Source organism: Martes martes, assembly GCF_963455335.1.
Source record: "Martes martes genome assembly, chromosome: 16".
Taxonomy (NCBI): Eukaryota; Metazoa; Chordata; class Mammalia; order Carnivora; family Mustelidae; genus Martes; species Martes martes.
The window spans coordinates 19,525,130-19,541,581 of NC_137904.1; the positions used below are offsets into that span (position 1 = coordinate 19,525,130).

At 37.4% G+C, this 16,452-nt stretch overlaps 1 protein-coding gene across 4 annotated transcripts in view; it reads right to left on the minus strand.

The window, feature by feature from the left end:
• PAFAH1B1 (platelet activating factor acetylhydrolase 1b regulatory subunit 1) overlaps positions 1–16,452 on the minus strand; it is an 86,412-nt gene that overhangs the window by 22,144 nt on the left and 47,816 nt on the right. For all 4 annotated transcript variants that reach the window (XM_080827355.1, XM_080827356.1, XM_080827358.1 and 1 more), the window contains 3 exons: positions 1,746–1,830; positions 1,416–1,490; positions 422–628 (listed from right to left, as the gene is read on the minus strand). In XM_080827355.1, coding sequence (XP_080683481.1) covers positions 422–628; positions 1,416–1,490; positions 1,746–1,830 — 367 coding nt within the window. The remainder of the gene's footprint in view (positions 1–421; positions 629–1,415; positions 1,491–1,745; positions 1,831–16,452) is intronic.

The window sequence follows — 16,452 nt, forward strand, 5'->3', positions numbered from 1 at the left end:
ACATCAAGGGGGGAAAAAAAATAAATAAATAAAATAAAATAAAATAAAATACATCAAGGAGAGTCCAATTCAAGTTAAGTCCCCTACTGAATTCTTTTGCAAAATATATTCACCCCCTTAAGTATGAATATTGTAATCTTGTATTTTCATCTATCATCTCTGCTCATGTTTCATTCCAAGAACAAAATGTTATTCAAGTACTACATGACCTATGGCTCAACACTAAATCAGTGACACCCAATTTTCTCAAATTCATCAGTAAACTTATCTGGCAGCTTGCCTCTCAGGAGCTACAAGTTCCTGTCTTTCCTGTCTTGCACAGGTCTTCATTTTCAGGATCTCTTTACCTCTTTTACTCAATTAACTTTAATCTGCTTTTAATAGTTACCTTATTGTACACCTTTAATTTTGAAAAAATTACCTTAATTGTAGCATCCTCTGAAGCAGAGACCATAACACTGAACACAGGATGGAAAATTACTCGAGTGACTGGACTCCTATGACCACTCAATGCGTACTTTTCTGGTGGACGGGGAATCCATTCTTTTGGGTCTCGTTTCTGACCAAGGGGTCCACCCGACGTAAATTCTTCTTTTGCTTCATTTAGTTTTGATTCTAATTCCATAACCTTGAGAAGGAACAGTTATATACAGATAGATTCCAATAAAAATAATATATTTGATGTTTTTAAAAATCGCCTTTAGTTTGTATCTGTTTATGCAGGATACTTGAAAAAATTTCAATAATTTACAAAGCATTCATCAAATTTAATTGAAAATGATCTATATACTGCTCAAAATTTCATTACTGTAACAAAACCAAAACTTACGTAACTAAAAAAAAAATTTCAATTTTCATCTACCAATTAGAGGAAGAGCAATGAAATAAAAGCTGACATTTATTGAGCATGTACGTGCTAGGTAACTCTTCAAAGAGCTTTTTATGGATTAACTCATGTTATGAGAGTGTTATTTATTTATACTAACTTTGCCTACTGAAAGTATAAATTTTAGGACCAGACTATTATTTGCTGCCTTCACTTTACAGATAAAAATAAAAGCTCAGAGATGAAAATGACTTCTCTAAGTATACACTTTAGTGCTTCTTCCCCATCATACTGGCTACATGCTTTCTTCCAATTTAAATGCAAAAATGAGTTCTTTCAGTATCAACTCTTTCAAGTCAGGGTTATGTAGATTCACTGGAGCCAACACCTGGATTGCATAAGTGAGCATGTATCAGCAAAGACCTATCTAGGTCAAAGGTTTTTTTTAATGCATAAAAATGATTTTTACTTGCCTTTCAAGAGTAAATGTAATTATTTATTAATGCAGAGTAACTGATGCTAATATTTTCAGAAAGTTTATATAAGAACACTGAATACAAGTGACTTTAAAGAAAGAAGACATAGATACCTTCTTTTGTAATCTAATAACAGATGTCCATTTTTTTTCCAAAAGACCAGCATATTTCTTATCTAATTCTTCATTCTAGAGAAAAAAATGAAAATCTTATTAAAAATGGCTCAACTACATTTTTCAAGGCATACAGACCATTCTCCTTAGCCCAAATGTTACTAAATATCTGATCATACAAAAAAAGTGGAGATGAAAATCTAGGGCCAAAGTGAACCATGTAACAAGTGGTAACATTTGTGAATAAATGACATGATTGTTCAATACTGATACTTGAGTAAAATCCACTTATTAACTATATCATGAATAATTGTAAAAAGGGAAACATACCATATCTAATTCAGCTTCCTTTTTAAAAACTGAATATGCCTCTTCATAGCCATTTGAACGAAGATAATCTGCTATAGCTCGATTTCTGAAAGAAAACAAATTCAAATGACTTCTAACAAAACCTGATTTTTAAATAAGATTTTATTTATTAATTTATTTAAGAGACAGAGCAAGCATGTGCAAGCAGGTGGAGAGGCAGAGGGGAAAGGAGAGGGACAAGCAGACTTGCGCGGAGTGGGCATGCAGCTCTACGCGGGGCTCGATTCTGCAACCGAGATCATGACGTGAGGAAAATCAAGAGTCGGACGCTCAACCGACTGAGCTACCCAGGCGCACCACAAAATGTGATTTCTATGTTAGATATTTTATTTAAAATCTCATAAATCGTAAGACACTCTTAAAAGTATTCCCTTCCAAATCATACAAGTATTTCACAAAAAAAGGAAAAGCCTCTAACACATTTCATTCTGTCATAGTACATCCAAAATATTAAAACATTATTCTTGAGCTTTTAGTTATAAGTTTCTAATGTACTGCTTGCAAGATGCAGAGACTCCTGGGTCAAGATATAGCTTATAGAACAGCTATCGATCTGTGACAATAATCGTCAATTTTGTTCATGTTTACATTCAGCCTTCCTTTACTAACTGTTATGCTAGCAGATGCTCAAGGTCTAGCAACTGAAATTTAGTTTTGCATAGAAAACTGTTCTGAAAATTATAATTAATAAGTATTTAATACCAGAGAAAATTTTAACCATTAAAATGGGTGAATAAAAGGGCACAAGCTCTAAACTTAGTATAGTATCACAGAATCACAGAATGAGACATTCATTTAGAATTAGAAAATCTGAGGCGCCTGGGTGGCTCAGTCGTTAAGCATCTGCCTTTGGCTCAGGTCATGGTCCCAGGGTCCTGGGATCGAGCCCCGCATCGGGCTCTCTGCTCTACAGGGAACCTGTTTCCCCCTCTCTCTCTGCCTGCTTCTCTGCCTACTTGTGATCTCTGTCTGTCAAATAAATAAATAAAATCTTAAAAAAAAAACCACACTGTAATTTAAATAATCTTAAAGTTAACATATATGCAAGGTTAAACAAAATTTAAATATATAACTATACAATAAAATATCCTTTTTACTTCTGACCCCAATATTCCGTTCCTGGGGTAACCACTTAATAAGGTTTTGTATATTCAGAGACAATCTATACACACACATTCCTGTATAGTCTCCTAGAGATAATCAATATTTGTTTCTTACACAGTCACATAAACTCAATCTTAGCCATCATTCTTTACCAGCAGACATAAATCTGCCTTTAAAAAAACAACTCTAAAAAAAAAAAAAAAAAAAAAAAAAAAAAACAACAACTCTATTCCATTACAGACATATGCTTTTACTACCACAGACAATTTTCCTATGACCACCATATCAAAGCCACTGCCCACCTAATGCTTTAGAAAATAAAAACACTCTAATAGTATTGTAGAACTGGTGGAATCAAGTTTTAATTCAATGGCATGTTAAAAGTAAAACAGTGGAGAAACATAATAGGAAATTACAAACACTTCATATTCCAGGTAATTATTAGCATACCAAAGATTAAAGCATAATAACTAGTAGAAGACAGGGTCAAGCACATCACATTCAAGAACATGGGGGCTGAGGAAAAATAAATTCTTTCTATTATTGAGTCTGTGTCTGTGTGCTGCTTGTATTACACAGCCTGTACCTTTTGGCCTGTTCTACTAATGGATAACTTGATTCATAAGAAGTATTTTCTGTACATGGAGCTGAAATCTACTTCGTCTTAATTTCCAAGTAGTTCTACTTGGGCCTTCCAAAACAATAAAAAATAGGAAGGCAATGGATCTCTTAAAATAGCTGATCAAATACTGTGTTGTCAAAGCCTGTGTTACGCACCTTCAACAAAGTAAATTTCCCTTGGTTAGAATATCCCAAATAATAAGGGAAATAAAGAAGTTAAAAAACATATCTATTTCTTAGCTTTATTTTGTTCTTAAAAAATGTCAATGTCAGATGTACCAAATCATATATAGTACTTGTAAATATTTAAAGTTCCTACCTAGCTCCATTCTCACCTCAGGGTCAAGCCGTAATGCCTGAAACTTTGTCTGAAGACACAGCACACAGCTTGCAACTCTGAAGCTCACATAATAATACATACATATATATGTAATATGTGTGCAAGTTATAAAAATTATGATCTTAATGGATTTATTTTTTGTAGAGATTAATAAATGATGGTACTTTTCCAGGAAAGAATAGTAAAAGGAGAAAAATGGAAACCAACTATTCCTTATTTTAAAAAAAAAAGTCCCAACATTTTCAGATTATCACTGCCAACCCTTCAGTCTGGTTGTCTCGTACCATGTTCTTTGCCAATAAATTCACATCACTGTGGATGCATTATGTATAGTGCATTTTTTTTTAAAAAGATTTTATTTATTTATTTGAGAGACAGACAGAGACAGAGCATAAGCAGGGGGAGGAACAGAAGGAGAGGAAGAACCGGACTTCCCACTGGAGAGCAAGGAGCCTGGGGCTCAATCCCAGGACCACTGGGATTATGACCTGAGCCATAGGCAACTGCCCAACCGAGACACCCAGGAACCTTTCCATATGGCTTTTAATCAAGTAACTTAATCTGTTAGTCTTGTTCACCATGTCATGAAACTCTTCTCTTGTCAGTAAATATTAATCTACAACATTATAGTTATTAATATTTCAAACACAATATTCTATGACATAGATGTACCAAATTTTATTTAAGCAATTACCTACTGTTGGACTTATAGGTTGTTTCTAATTTTTCACCATTTTAAATAATGTTGCAAATAAACATTCAATATGAAGTCTTTCTCACATCTTTACATTAGAGTCAAAACATGCTACAGATTGAATGTTTATGGGTGTCATCCTCCTACCCCCACCAATTCTTACGCTGAAACCTAATATGATAGTATCTGGAGATGGGGCCTTCGGAGGTGCTTATTAGGTCTTGAGGGCAGAGCCCTCACGAATGGGATTAATGGACTTAAAAAAAGAGACTGTGAACTAGGAGGTAAGCACCACCAGACACTGAATCTGTTAGTGCTTTCATCTTGGACTCCCAGCCTCTAGAACCCTAAAAAATAAATCTCTGTGGTTTATAAGCCACCCAGTTTACAGCATTTTATTACAGAAGTCTGAACAAAGGTAAAAATTATATGCATTTTTAGGACATTTTGATAGCTACTGAAAAATTGCTCCCCAGAGTTGTACCAGTTTATATTCCTATCAATAGTTATGAATGTTATCTCTTTACCACCTTTACTTTTCAAACACTGGATTAGCATTTACTGACTTAAAAAAAAAAACCAACCTGTTTTTATCCTTTGATTCTGCTTATGTAACTTTTATAAAATGTGGACTAGAAGTTATTATTATTTTTTCAGATTTTCTTCATTTATTTGACAGAGAAAGACAGCAAGAGAGGGAACACAAGCAGGGGGAGTAGGAGAGGGAGAAGTAGGCTTCCCACTGAGCAGGGAAGCCTGATGTTGGGCTTGATGGCAGGACCTGGGATTATGACCTAAGCCAAAGGCAAATGCTTCATGACTAAGACACCCAGGCACCCCTAGATGTTAAATTTTTAAAACATCTGCAATATTTTTATATCCTATGTAACTTAACCCAACATCTGCATTTTATTTATTTTTTTTTTTTAAGATTTATTTACTTTTGGAGCACCTGGGTGGCTCAGTGGGTTAAAGCCTCTGCCTTCAGCTCAAGTCATAATCCCGGTGTCCTGGGATCGAGCCCCAAATCAGGCTCTCTACTCAGCGGGGAGCCTGCTTCCTCCTCTCTCTCTCTCTGCCTGCCTCTCTGCCTACTTGTGATCTCTGTCAAGTAAATAAATAAAATCTTTAAAAAAAAAGATTTATTTACTTTTTTGAGACAGAGCATACATGAGCAGGGGGAGGGGCAGAGGGCGAGAACCTCAAGCAGACTCATGCTGAGTGTGAAGCCCAACACAGGTCTCAATCTCATGACCCACAGACTCATAACCTGAGTTGAAATAAAGGGACAGATGCTCAACAGATTGAGCTACCCAGGCACTCCTCGACATCTGCAATTTAAAAAGATGTTGTGTGGCAAAAGCGATGAATAGATGAAAGAAAGATGTAGCTGATTACAAATGTGCATAAAGCAGCACCTCATTATAGTTATATGTCACATTTATACTTTTTATAAAATGTTAAATCCAATTTAAAAAACAACATTCACTGTCTCTTTTGATCCTAAAACAATCCTGCTAAAGTAGGTAAAAAAGTATATTACCCCCACATTATATATTGGCAGACTAATTCATTGAGGCAATAAAACTAGTAAGTAGTAAAATAATCTAGGGTAATAATTCCAAAAAACATTTACTGAGTGGATGGGGAAGAAACTGGCTAAACAGGTGGAACTCTGCACCTCCCTTTAGTCAGAGGAGTTCCATTTTTATATATTCCCATATACTGCATTTTCTTCGTATGTGCTTTAAAAATGGACTTGTAATGGGGCGCCTGGGTGGCACTGTCAGTTAAGTGTCCAACTCTTCGTTTCAGCTCAGGTTGTGATCTCAGGGTCATGAGATCAAGCCCTGCATTAGACTCTGTGCTCAGTGTGGAGTCTGCTTAAGACTCTCTCCCTTTCCCTCTGTTTCCCTGGCCCCTGTGCACACACGCTCTCTAAAATACGCAAGTAACTCTTTAAAAAAAAAAGAAAAAGAAAAAAGAAAAAGGACTTACACTGCTCTTTAAAAGGCCCTACACCTACACCAAGATCCTTAAAGCCAAAAATGATTCACACTTTTAACCACTAGACTTTTGTTTTAGTAACTGACTAGATGTAAGAGATGGGACAACACAGTTAATTCCCAAGTTTCTAGTGAGTTTAGTACCATTCACTTGGATAGAAAACACAGGGAAAAAAGAGGAAGAAGAAAGAGAGGTAGAATACAGTAAGTTCAGTTTTAAACCTTCTGACTTTAAGTAGCTATAAGATATTTAAGTAAAGATACATGATAGGGGCGCCTGGGTGGCTCAGTGGGTTAAACCTCTGCCTTCGGCTCAGGTCATGATCCCAGGGTCCTGGGATCTAGCCCCGCATCAGGCTCTCTGCTCAGCAGGAAGCCTGCTTCCTCCTCTCTCTCTCTCTCTGCCTGCCTCTCTGACTACCTGTGATCTCTGTCAGATAAACAAATAAAATCCTAAAAAAAAAAAAAAAAAGATACACGATGTAAGTGGTAATTAGATATACAGGTCATGGCTTGAGAGAGAGACTTGACATAAGAAAAGCATTTGGGAAAATTAGCAATCAGGGAGTAGTGATTCAAACCACGTAAGTGATGAAAGACAATTCAGAAGAAGGTATATAATGAGGGCAAAAAAAAAAGGAGACCAGAACGTAACTGATGAAACCTTGACAGATACCAGTATTTAAGAACTAAGACAGGGGCGCCTGGGTGGCTCAGTCAGTTAAGTGTCCAACTCCTGGGTTTCAGCTCAGGTCATGAGCTCAGAGTCCTGAGATCAAGCCCACATCAGGCTCTCCGCCCTCAAAAGGTAGTCTGCTGGAGATTCTCTCTCATTTTCTGTCTCCCTCTACCACTCCCCACTCATGCACATGCAATCTCTCTAAATAAATCTTAAAAAGTAAAAATAAGGGGCGCCTGGGTGGCTCAGTGGGTTAAAGTCTCTGCCTTCGGCTCGGGTCATGATCCCGGGGTCCTGGGATCGAGCCCCACACCGGGCTCTCCACTCTGTGGAGAGCCTGCTTTCTCCTCTCTCTCTGCCTGCCTCTCTGCCTACTTGTGATCTCTGTCTGTCAAATAAATGAATAAAATCTTTAAAAAAAAAAAAGTAAAAATAAAAAGAAGACAATCAAGAGAGATGTCAGCAAGGCAATGGAGATGGACAGCAGTGACAACACACAAGAGAGGTCAAAGTAAGTCTAAAAAGTGCCCAAGCAACCTGGCACTAAGAGATCCCTGTCGACTTTAGCAAGCACAGTTTCAGAACTTCAAGTGGCCTCAGTATTCCATTCCACAGTAAGATTTCAAGTGAGCACTGTAAATCACTGGGGTTGGGGAACAGCAACCAGTTCTGAGAGTATCAGGGATGTATTCTCTTTTTCTAGATGAGCATATATGCTTGGTAAACACTATGATATGAGAGAGTTTTAAAAGAGATACCACATGGCATTAATAATATCACAACATAGAACAACCAAAGAGCAAGATACATATACAAAAATACAGAAAACAAATTAGAACTTAAGTTTTTAAATGAATCTAATGCCATTAAGGATAACTGAGTCCAGTGAATGTGGAACCTCTACCAGGGAAGGTGTACCACTATCAAAGTAAGAGTACGTTAAGACTAAGAATCTCTTGGATCTAAGAGTCTAAGAGTGCTTCTAGAGTTAGCTACTAATTTCAGTTGTTAATCTAGAGTTAATTTTCATCAGTTTTTTTTTTAAAGATTTTATTTATTTATTTGACAGACAGATATCACAAATAGGCAGAGAGGCAGGCAGAAAGAGGTGGCGGGGCGGGGGTGGGGGGAAGCAGGCTCCCCACTGAGCAGAGGGCCCGATGCGGGGCTCGATCCCAAAACCCTGAAATCATGACCTGAGCTGAAGGCAGAGGCTTAACCCACTGAGCCACCCAGGCACCCCAATTTTCATCAGTTTTATTAAGAATGGAAGACTTAATCTCTTCTGAAGCAAGTGGACATCTAAGCACAAGTTTATAATCATCTCTCCAAGAAACTTCACACATATGATTTAATCTATTAAGTCTCAGGAGATGAAAAAAAGCAATCAATTACTGCAATCAAAGCAAAATTCCTACATAAGTGTAACAGATCATGCTAAGTAGAACCAAACTAGTAACCCTATATACAAAGCAAAGAAAATGGTTAAAATAGAAAGAACTGAGATGGACTTTTACCCATGAACAAACAGAATTGGTTACATAGTGCTTAGGCTTACATATGGAAATACTGTTATCCTTTGAAACAATCACCAGTAAGATCTGTGTTTGCCTTCTAAACGACTCCATTTATTCAAATGCCAGGGTTAGATTTTTAAGCATTTTAGCTGACTTCCTACATTCTCTTCATTGTTCGTTTATCCCCCAGGATAATTTTTGTACCTGTAATATCATTTGTAACACCCCACCACTACGCCAACCCTTATAAAGGAGGTAAGAGTTTTTTGTTTTGTTTTTTTTTTTTAAAGATTTTATTTATTTATTTGATAGAGATCACAAGTAGGCAGAGAGGCAGGCAGAGAGAGGGGGAAGCAGGGTCCCTGCTGAGCAGAGAGCCCGATGTGGGGCTAGGGACTCTGGGATCATGACCTGAGCGTAAGGCAGAGTCTTTAACCCACTGAGCCACCCAGGCACCCCTAAAAAGACCTATTTATCAGAAGTATAGTGGAGGATTAGATGGGAGTGCAACCAAAGGAAGATCATCATATAATAAGTCAAGCCCTAAAAAATAAGTGAAGATGCTTTAAAATCAGGCAATCACAAACCGCATCATCATAAGCATCTCCAGAATTACCTTGCTAAATATAGGTTTCATTTGTTGATAGATCACAGTTTTTACTCTGCAGCAAACAGGAAGACTGTTAAAAATCTACAATACTGCTAATAATGGACTTAAATTTTTAGAGACAGAATGCGTCAAGTCCTGAGGCGCCTGAGTGGCTCAGTCCTTATAAAGCGTCTGCTTTCGGCCCAGGTAATGACCCCAGAGTCCTGGGACTGAGCTCGCATCAGCTCCCTGCTCAGCAGAAAGCCTGCTTTTCCCGCTCCCACTCCCCCTGCTTATGTTCCCTCTCTATCGAAGAAATTTTAAAAATCTTAAAAAAAAGAAAAAAGAATGGGTCAAGTCCTAATATATGGTTGTCATTCCACCACTGCCTCATCATTTACTTGTCCCTTGTCCCCTTGCCTCATTTCTCAGTTATCTAATTGTATTCCTTGGGTTGACCTCCAACCTCACACAAGATATAGGAGCTACTCAGTAAATAACTTTCTCAACTTACTTATAATTTGTGGCACTGCCTTTCTCTCCTACAATGTTTCTTTTTCTAATACACAGAATAAGACCAACAAATCTTTCAGTGAAATAAAATGTGATACATAAGCACAATAAAAGGACTTTGTATGAGTTCTACGGAAAGTCAACAATTTCAGTCTCGATGACCTTATCTTTTTTTTAAAGATTTTATTTATTTATTTGAGTGAGAGAAAGAGAGAAAGAGAGAGTGATCAGGAGGGAGAGGTAGAGAGACTCTGAAGCAGACTCTGTGCTGAGCAGAGAGCCCAACATGGAGCTTGATCCTACAACCACAAGACCCTGACCTGAACCAAAACCAGAGTCAGATGCCCAACTGACTGAGCCACCCTGGTGCCCCTTGCTTATCTTTAGGGTTGCTTACACTTCATTCTTGTTAACAAATGTTGGAATATATTTTTTGAAACAATCAACAATTTCATAATTTTTGGTGTAAATTCACAAATGAAGTGTATGTTTTAGTTTACTGGCTTATTGTTTTGACAAATCTAACATGAACAAAAGGAAAAAATACCAGTACTCCTACAGTATAGGGTGGCATTACTTCTTATATGGAATATCAGAATATGATGCATTCTACCAAATGAAATATTTCAATTAAAAATCAATCTGCGGGGTGCCTGGGCGGCTCACTTGGAAAAACGACTACCTGCTGCTCAGGTCATGATCCTGGAGTCCAGGATCAAGTCCTGCATCAGGCTCCCTGCTCAGCAGGAAGTCTGCTTCTCCCCCTTCTCATGCTTTCTCTCTCAAATAAATAAATAAAGTCTTTCACAAAAAAATAAAATAAAAAAAATCAATTTTCAAAAAATAAAAGGACTGGGGCACTTGGGTAACTCAGTTTATTACGAGTCCAACTCCTAATTTTGACTCAGGTCAAGGTCTCAGAGTGGTGGGATTGAACCCTGCAGGGGTAGTATCCTTGTCCCTCTCCCTCCCCCTGCTTGTACTCTCTCTGTTTCAAATTAGTCAATCAATCAATCAATCAATCAAATCTTAAAAAAACAAAACAAAAACCCATTCAAAAAATTAGAAGATTAGGGGGTGCCTGGGTGGCTCAGATGGTTAGCATCTACCTTTGGCTCAGGTCATGATCTCCACCCTGGGCCTTGGGATGGAGCCCCACATCTGGCTCCCAGCTCAGCAGGGAGTCTAGTCTGCTTCTCCCTCTCCCCCTGCCTTTCCCCCTGCTTGTGCTCTCTTTGCTTCTTTCTAATGAATAAAATCTTTTAAAAAATAAAGTAATAAAAATATTAAACACAATACAAACAGAATACATAAATCTCCCTTTGAAGACTCAGATGCTTCTATTTTACAGCAAGTCAATAATTAGAAACTTTAGTGATCATTTTATAGGATGTGATAATACAGGCAATATGGCTATAAGCTCCACGATTATCAACCTTTTAAAGTTTACAAAGCAGCAGACTCTCAAAGAATAAGCTGGATAAAAGCAATAGTTTACTGTTAAAACTATAGTTAAAACATTAACTAGTTTATTTTAAATATACAGCTGACCCTCTAAACAACAGGGGGTTTTGAATTGTGTGAATCTACATATATTGTGGGATTTTTTCCCCCAATATATACAGTACAGTCCTGTAAATATATTTTCTCTTCCTTGTGATTTTTTTCCCTTCCCTCCCTCCCTTCCTTCCTTTTCTTTCTTTGAGAAAGAGAGAAAGAACTCACAAGCAGGGAAGGGGGAGAGAGGGAACCCAATCAGCCTCCCACTGAGCAGACTCCGACTTAGGGCTCAATTTCATAACCCTGAGATCAAGAGTCAGACACCCAAATGACTGAGCCACCCAGGTGCCCCCCCTTACGAATTTCTTAGTAACATTCTCCTCTCTCTAAGTTTACTTTATTGTAAGATACAGTATTTAATACACGCAACATACAAAGTATGTGTTAACCAACTATTTATGCCTTCAGTAAGGCTGCTGTTTAACAGCAGTTAGGTTTTGGGAGGAGTCAAAGGTTACATGTTGATTTTCAACTAAGCAAAGGGTCAGAACCCCAAACCCTCACATTGTTCAAGGGTCAACTGTATTTACTTTAAAGCTGATGAAAATACATAGCTATTTTTACAAATATAAAGACCTGAAATTGAGAGGATATATGAATTACAGTCACAGTCTTATTTCAGTCCCAGCATTCATTATTTTGCTTTTGTTGCCCAGTATGAAGAAAATTCTAATTCATCAAGATTAGGTAGTACAAACTGGATTTAAAGAACTCAAATGCAGTCTCAGAGCATTCTTCAATTAAACTGAACCAAAAGATTTTTTTTTAAGATTTTATTTATTTATTTGACAGAGAGAGATCACAAGTAGGCAGAGAGGCAGGCAGAGAGAGAGGGGGAAGCAGGTTCCCCGCTGAGCAGACAGCCCGACGTGGGGCTCAATCCCAGGACCCTGGGATCATGACCTGAGCCGAAGGTAGAGGCTTTAACCCACTGAGCCACCCAGGCACCCCTGAACAAAAAGATTTTAAAAGGAATGGGAAATAACTTTGGAAACTGAACCACTAACAAGATCTAAACATTGCTCTTATTCCTATCATAGATCCTAAAGCCAGACAAGAAGTGCTCAAAACTTTAAACCCTAAAACTACCAGTAATAGGATACTGCCATGATGCAAACTGTTGTGCCTACACTTGTCTTCACAACTATTTCCAACATGATGACAATGTGCACCTGTGCCAGAGCCTTGTCTGGCATCTAACTCAATTCCATGAACATGTGTAGCTGTAGTGTATTCTCATGTACAATTTTACATGTACAGGTAAGGGCATATCTTTACTTTTTTTAAAGACCAGGGTAGAACAACATTCAAATATAAATATAAATATAAATATAAATATAAATATAGATAACATTCAAATATATGCACAGGAGAAACTTGAACACCTCAATTAACAGCAGAGGTTACTTTTTAAAAGCAAAATACAGCTTAAAAATACATTATAGTCACGAAAGGACAAGGAGGAACCTCAGATGTGTATCACCAAATCAAAGTCATTCTGAAAAGGCTATACACGAGTCCAACTTTATGGAGATGGCAAATTATGTAGACAGTAAAAAGATCAGTTGTTGCGAAGGGATGGACAAATAGGTGAAGCACTGGGGTTTTTAGGGCAGTGAAGCTATATACAGGTAAAGTAGAACTGAAGAGAAGGGTAAAGAATTAGCTTTAATGTGTTGGTCAAAATTAACTAAGAGAGATAAACACAATAAATTATCTATAAAGGGTTTCAGGGGCACCTGGGCAGCTCAGTGGGTTAAAGCCTCTGCCTTCAGCTCAGGTCATGATCCCGGGGTCCTGGGATCGAGCCCCACACTGGGCTCTCTGCTCTGCAGGGAGCCTGCTTCCTCCTCCCTCTCTCTCTTTCTCTCTCTCTCTCTCTGCCTGCCTCTCTGCCTACTTGTGATCTCTGTGAAATAAATAAATAAAATCTTAAAAAAAAACAAACATTAAAAAGAAGACTTACTTATAAATAAATAAATAAATAAAAATAAACAGGGTTTTCAGATCACTTTAGGAAGGTTGCCAGCTCAGCTGAAGAGGATCTGGAAAGTTGAGAGGCAACATGCCCCAGGGCATGGGACTGTAATAATATGATAGAAAGGTGTTCTAAGACAACACAGTTTCAAGCTATCCCAACTCATTCTTTCCCACAAACAGAACTATCCTCAAAGATGACTAAGAAGAAGGAAGGATGCAACACAGAACTCATGAATATTTTCTTAAGAGAAGGGGAAAAAATATGTGTGGCTGACTCGGTAGAGCACGAAACCACTTATCTCAAGGTTGTAAATTCAAGCCCCATACTGGATGTAGAGATTACTTAAAATCTTTAAAAAAAAAAAAAAAGTGAGAGAGAGAGAAGGGGAAAAGTAATAAAGCAAATAAACTAGAGGAAAGAATGCTTCAGAGAGGAAGAAAAACCCCAGGAAGAAATGGAAAATTAGGTAACTCCATACTCTCAAAGAAATCTATGGTAACATAAAACTAAAAACAAACAAAAAAGATGTGATATGATATAATCAAGTAGAGTAAAAGAAAACATTTCTAAAATAAAAAATAAAATCAAGCTTGGTGAATATGAAGATAGGTGGGAAAAAACCACTTTGGATACATAGGCAGAAAAGTAAAGAGGAATATCCAGCTGACCTAAAACATCACCACAACTCGTTATCTGTACTTCCTTTGTTTAAAAGAAAATTCACTAAAAATTTTACTTCTTTTTTTTTTTATTTTTTTATTTATTTGACAGACAGAGATCACAAGTAGGCAGAGAAGCAGACAGTGGGGGAGGGGGAAGCAGGCCCCCACCAAGCAGAGAGCCTGATGTGGGGCTCGATCCCAAGACCCTGGGATCATGACCTGAGCCGAAGACAGAGGCTTAACCCACTGAGCCATCCAGGCACCCCTAAAATTTTATTCTTATTACACAAAAAATAGTAAGTATTGCCTTATAAAATATTCAAACAATACTGTCACAAATCTTTGTTCCACTCTATCCAAATCTTATTCTTCTCTTCACAGGCAACCACTGTTAACAGATATACAGGCACAGAAGAAACATATAGTTGGATGTGCATATTTGAGGGGGGGTTCAATATAAATGTATCAGAGTATGTTATTTAGCAAGCTATTTCACTCAACAATAGATTTTAAAGCTCTCTGCTTATAAACATGAATATACTACATTCCTAAACTGCTATAAGGTATCCCATAGATTGGATGTACTATACACACACCCACACACACACATTTATTTATTTAAAAATTTCATTTATTGACCTGAGAGAGAGCAAGAGTGAGAGAAATCACATAGGGAGAGAAGTGGGAGAAGTAGACTCCCTGCTGAGTGTGGAGCTCAACACAGGGCTCAATCCCAGAACCCCAAGATCACAACCTGAGCCTAACACAGACGCCTGACTGACTGAGCCACCCAGGCGCCCCTGAATGCACCGTATTTAACATACTCTTACTGACAGATCAACATTTTAGGTTGTTACCAGTTTCTTAAGACAAACAACAATGCAACAAACCTTCTTTTACATAGCTATCGCCTAGAAAAGTAGTTGCACGTGTGCTAAAAAAGCTCCTTATAAATAAAACCTTAAATCAAAGGACATACTTTAAAAGATATTGTTAAACTGACCTTTAAAGAATTGTAACAATGTAGGGGCGCCTGGGTGGCTCAGTGGGTTAAAGCCTCTGCCTTCAGCTCAGGTCATGATCCCAGGGTCCTGGGATCAAGCCCCACATCAGGCTGTCTGTTCAGCAGGGAGCCTGGTTCCCCCTTTCTCTCTGTCTGCCTCTCTGCCTACTTGTGATCTCTGTCTGTCAAATGAATAAATAAAAAAAAACTTAAAAAAAAAAAAAAGAATTGTAACAATGTATACATTCCCACCACCATTGTCTGAAAGAACCCAGTTCCCCACATCCTTGCTGGCAAAAGCTGTCTATGATCAGAATTTTTTCATTTCTTTCAACTGCCTTAAGAATAAACTGTCAATTAAAAAAAAAAAAAGAGAATAAACTGTCATTTTGTTTACAAATCTTAAACATTATTTCACATGTTTACCGGCCAATTTTAAATTTGTTTTGTTTGTCAATGGCCTTAGTATTATCTTTATCTCATTTTTCTACTGGCTGTGATAATTTTTATCAATTTTTATGATTTCTTTATATATTCTAGATGCTATTTCTTTGTTACATATGTTGCAACAAGTATTCTCAGCTGGGTCACTTGTATTTTAAGTCTTTTTTCATATGAAAATTTTATATTCTGATATAGTCACACATATCCATTTTTCTTTTAGTTTCCATATTTGGAATCTGTAGAAAGTCCTTTCCTACCAAAGGCTGTATTTTTTCCTACTACTTTGACATTGTTACTTTGTATGTGCTTAACATTTGGGCTTTTACTTCATTTGAATTCAAATTTGTTATATTTAGAGCAAACTATGGTAGTGATACTATTTGCTGAATACTACATCTTTTTATTATTGCTGTATCTTTCAGCATTTTCTTCTTCCAGAAGAATTTCAGAATTCAGCTGGTCAAATTCATGAAAAATTCTGTTTGGATTTTAATTGGGACTCTATTTAATTTTATTAATAATTTGGGAGCTCTGACATTTTTCCATTATTAACTTCTTTTTTCTACCAGAAACAAGGCAAAGAAATCTTTTTCACAACATTACCCAGTAACAAAAAAAATTCACTTTTGTATGCCATCTTATTTCTGGACAATATACTAAACCCAATAATTTTAACTACTGATTCTCTTTCTTTTCTTTTTTTGAAATTTTTAAAATGATTTTATTTATTTATTTGACGGAGAGAGAGATCACAAGTAGGCAGACAGGCAGGCAGAGGGAGAGAGGGAACCAGGCTCCCCGCTGAGCAGAGAGCCAGACGTGGGGCTGAGCCAAAGGCAGAGGCTTAACCCACTGAGCCACCCAGGTGCCCCTTTCTTTTCTTTTTTAAGATTTTATTTATTTATTTGAGAGAGAGAGCACGATGGTGGGGGGCAGAAGGAGAGGGAGAAGCAGA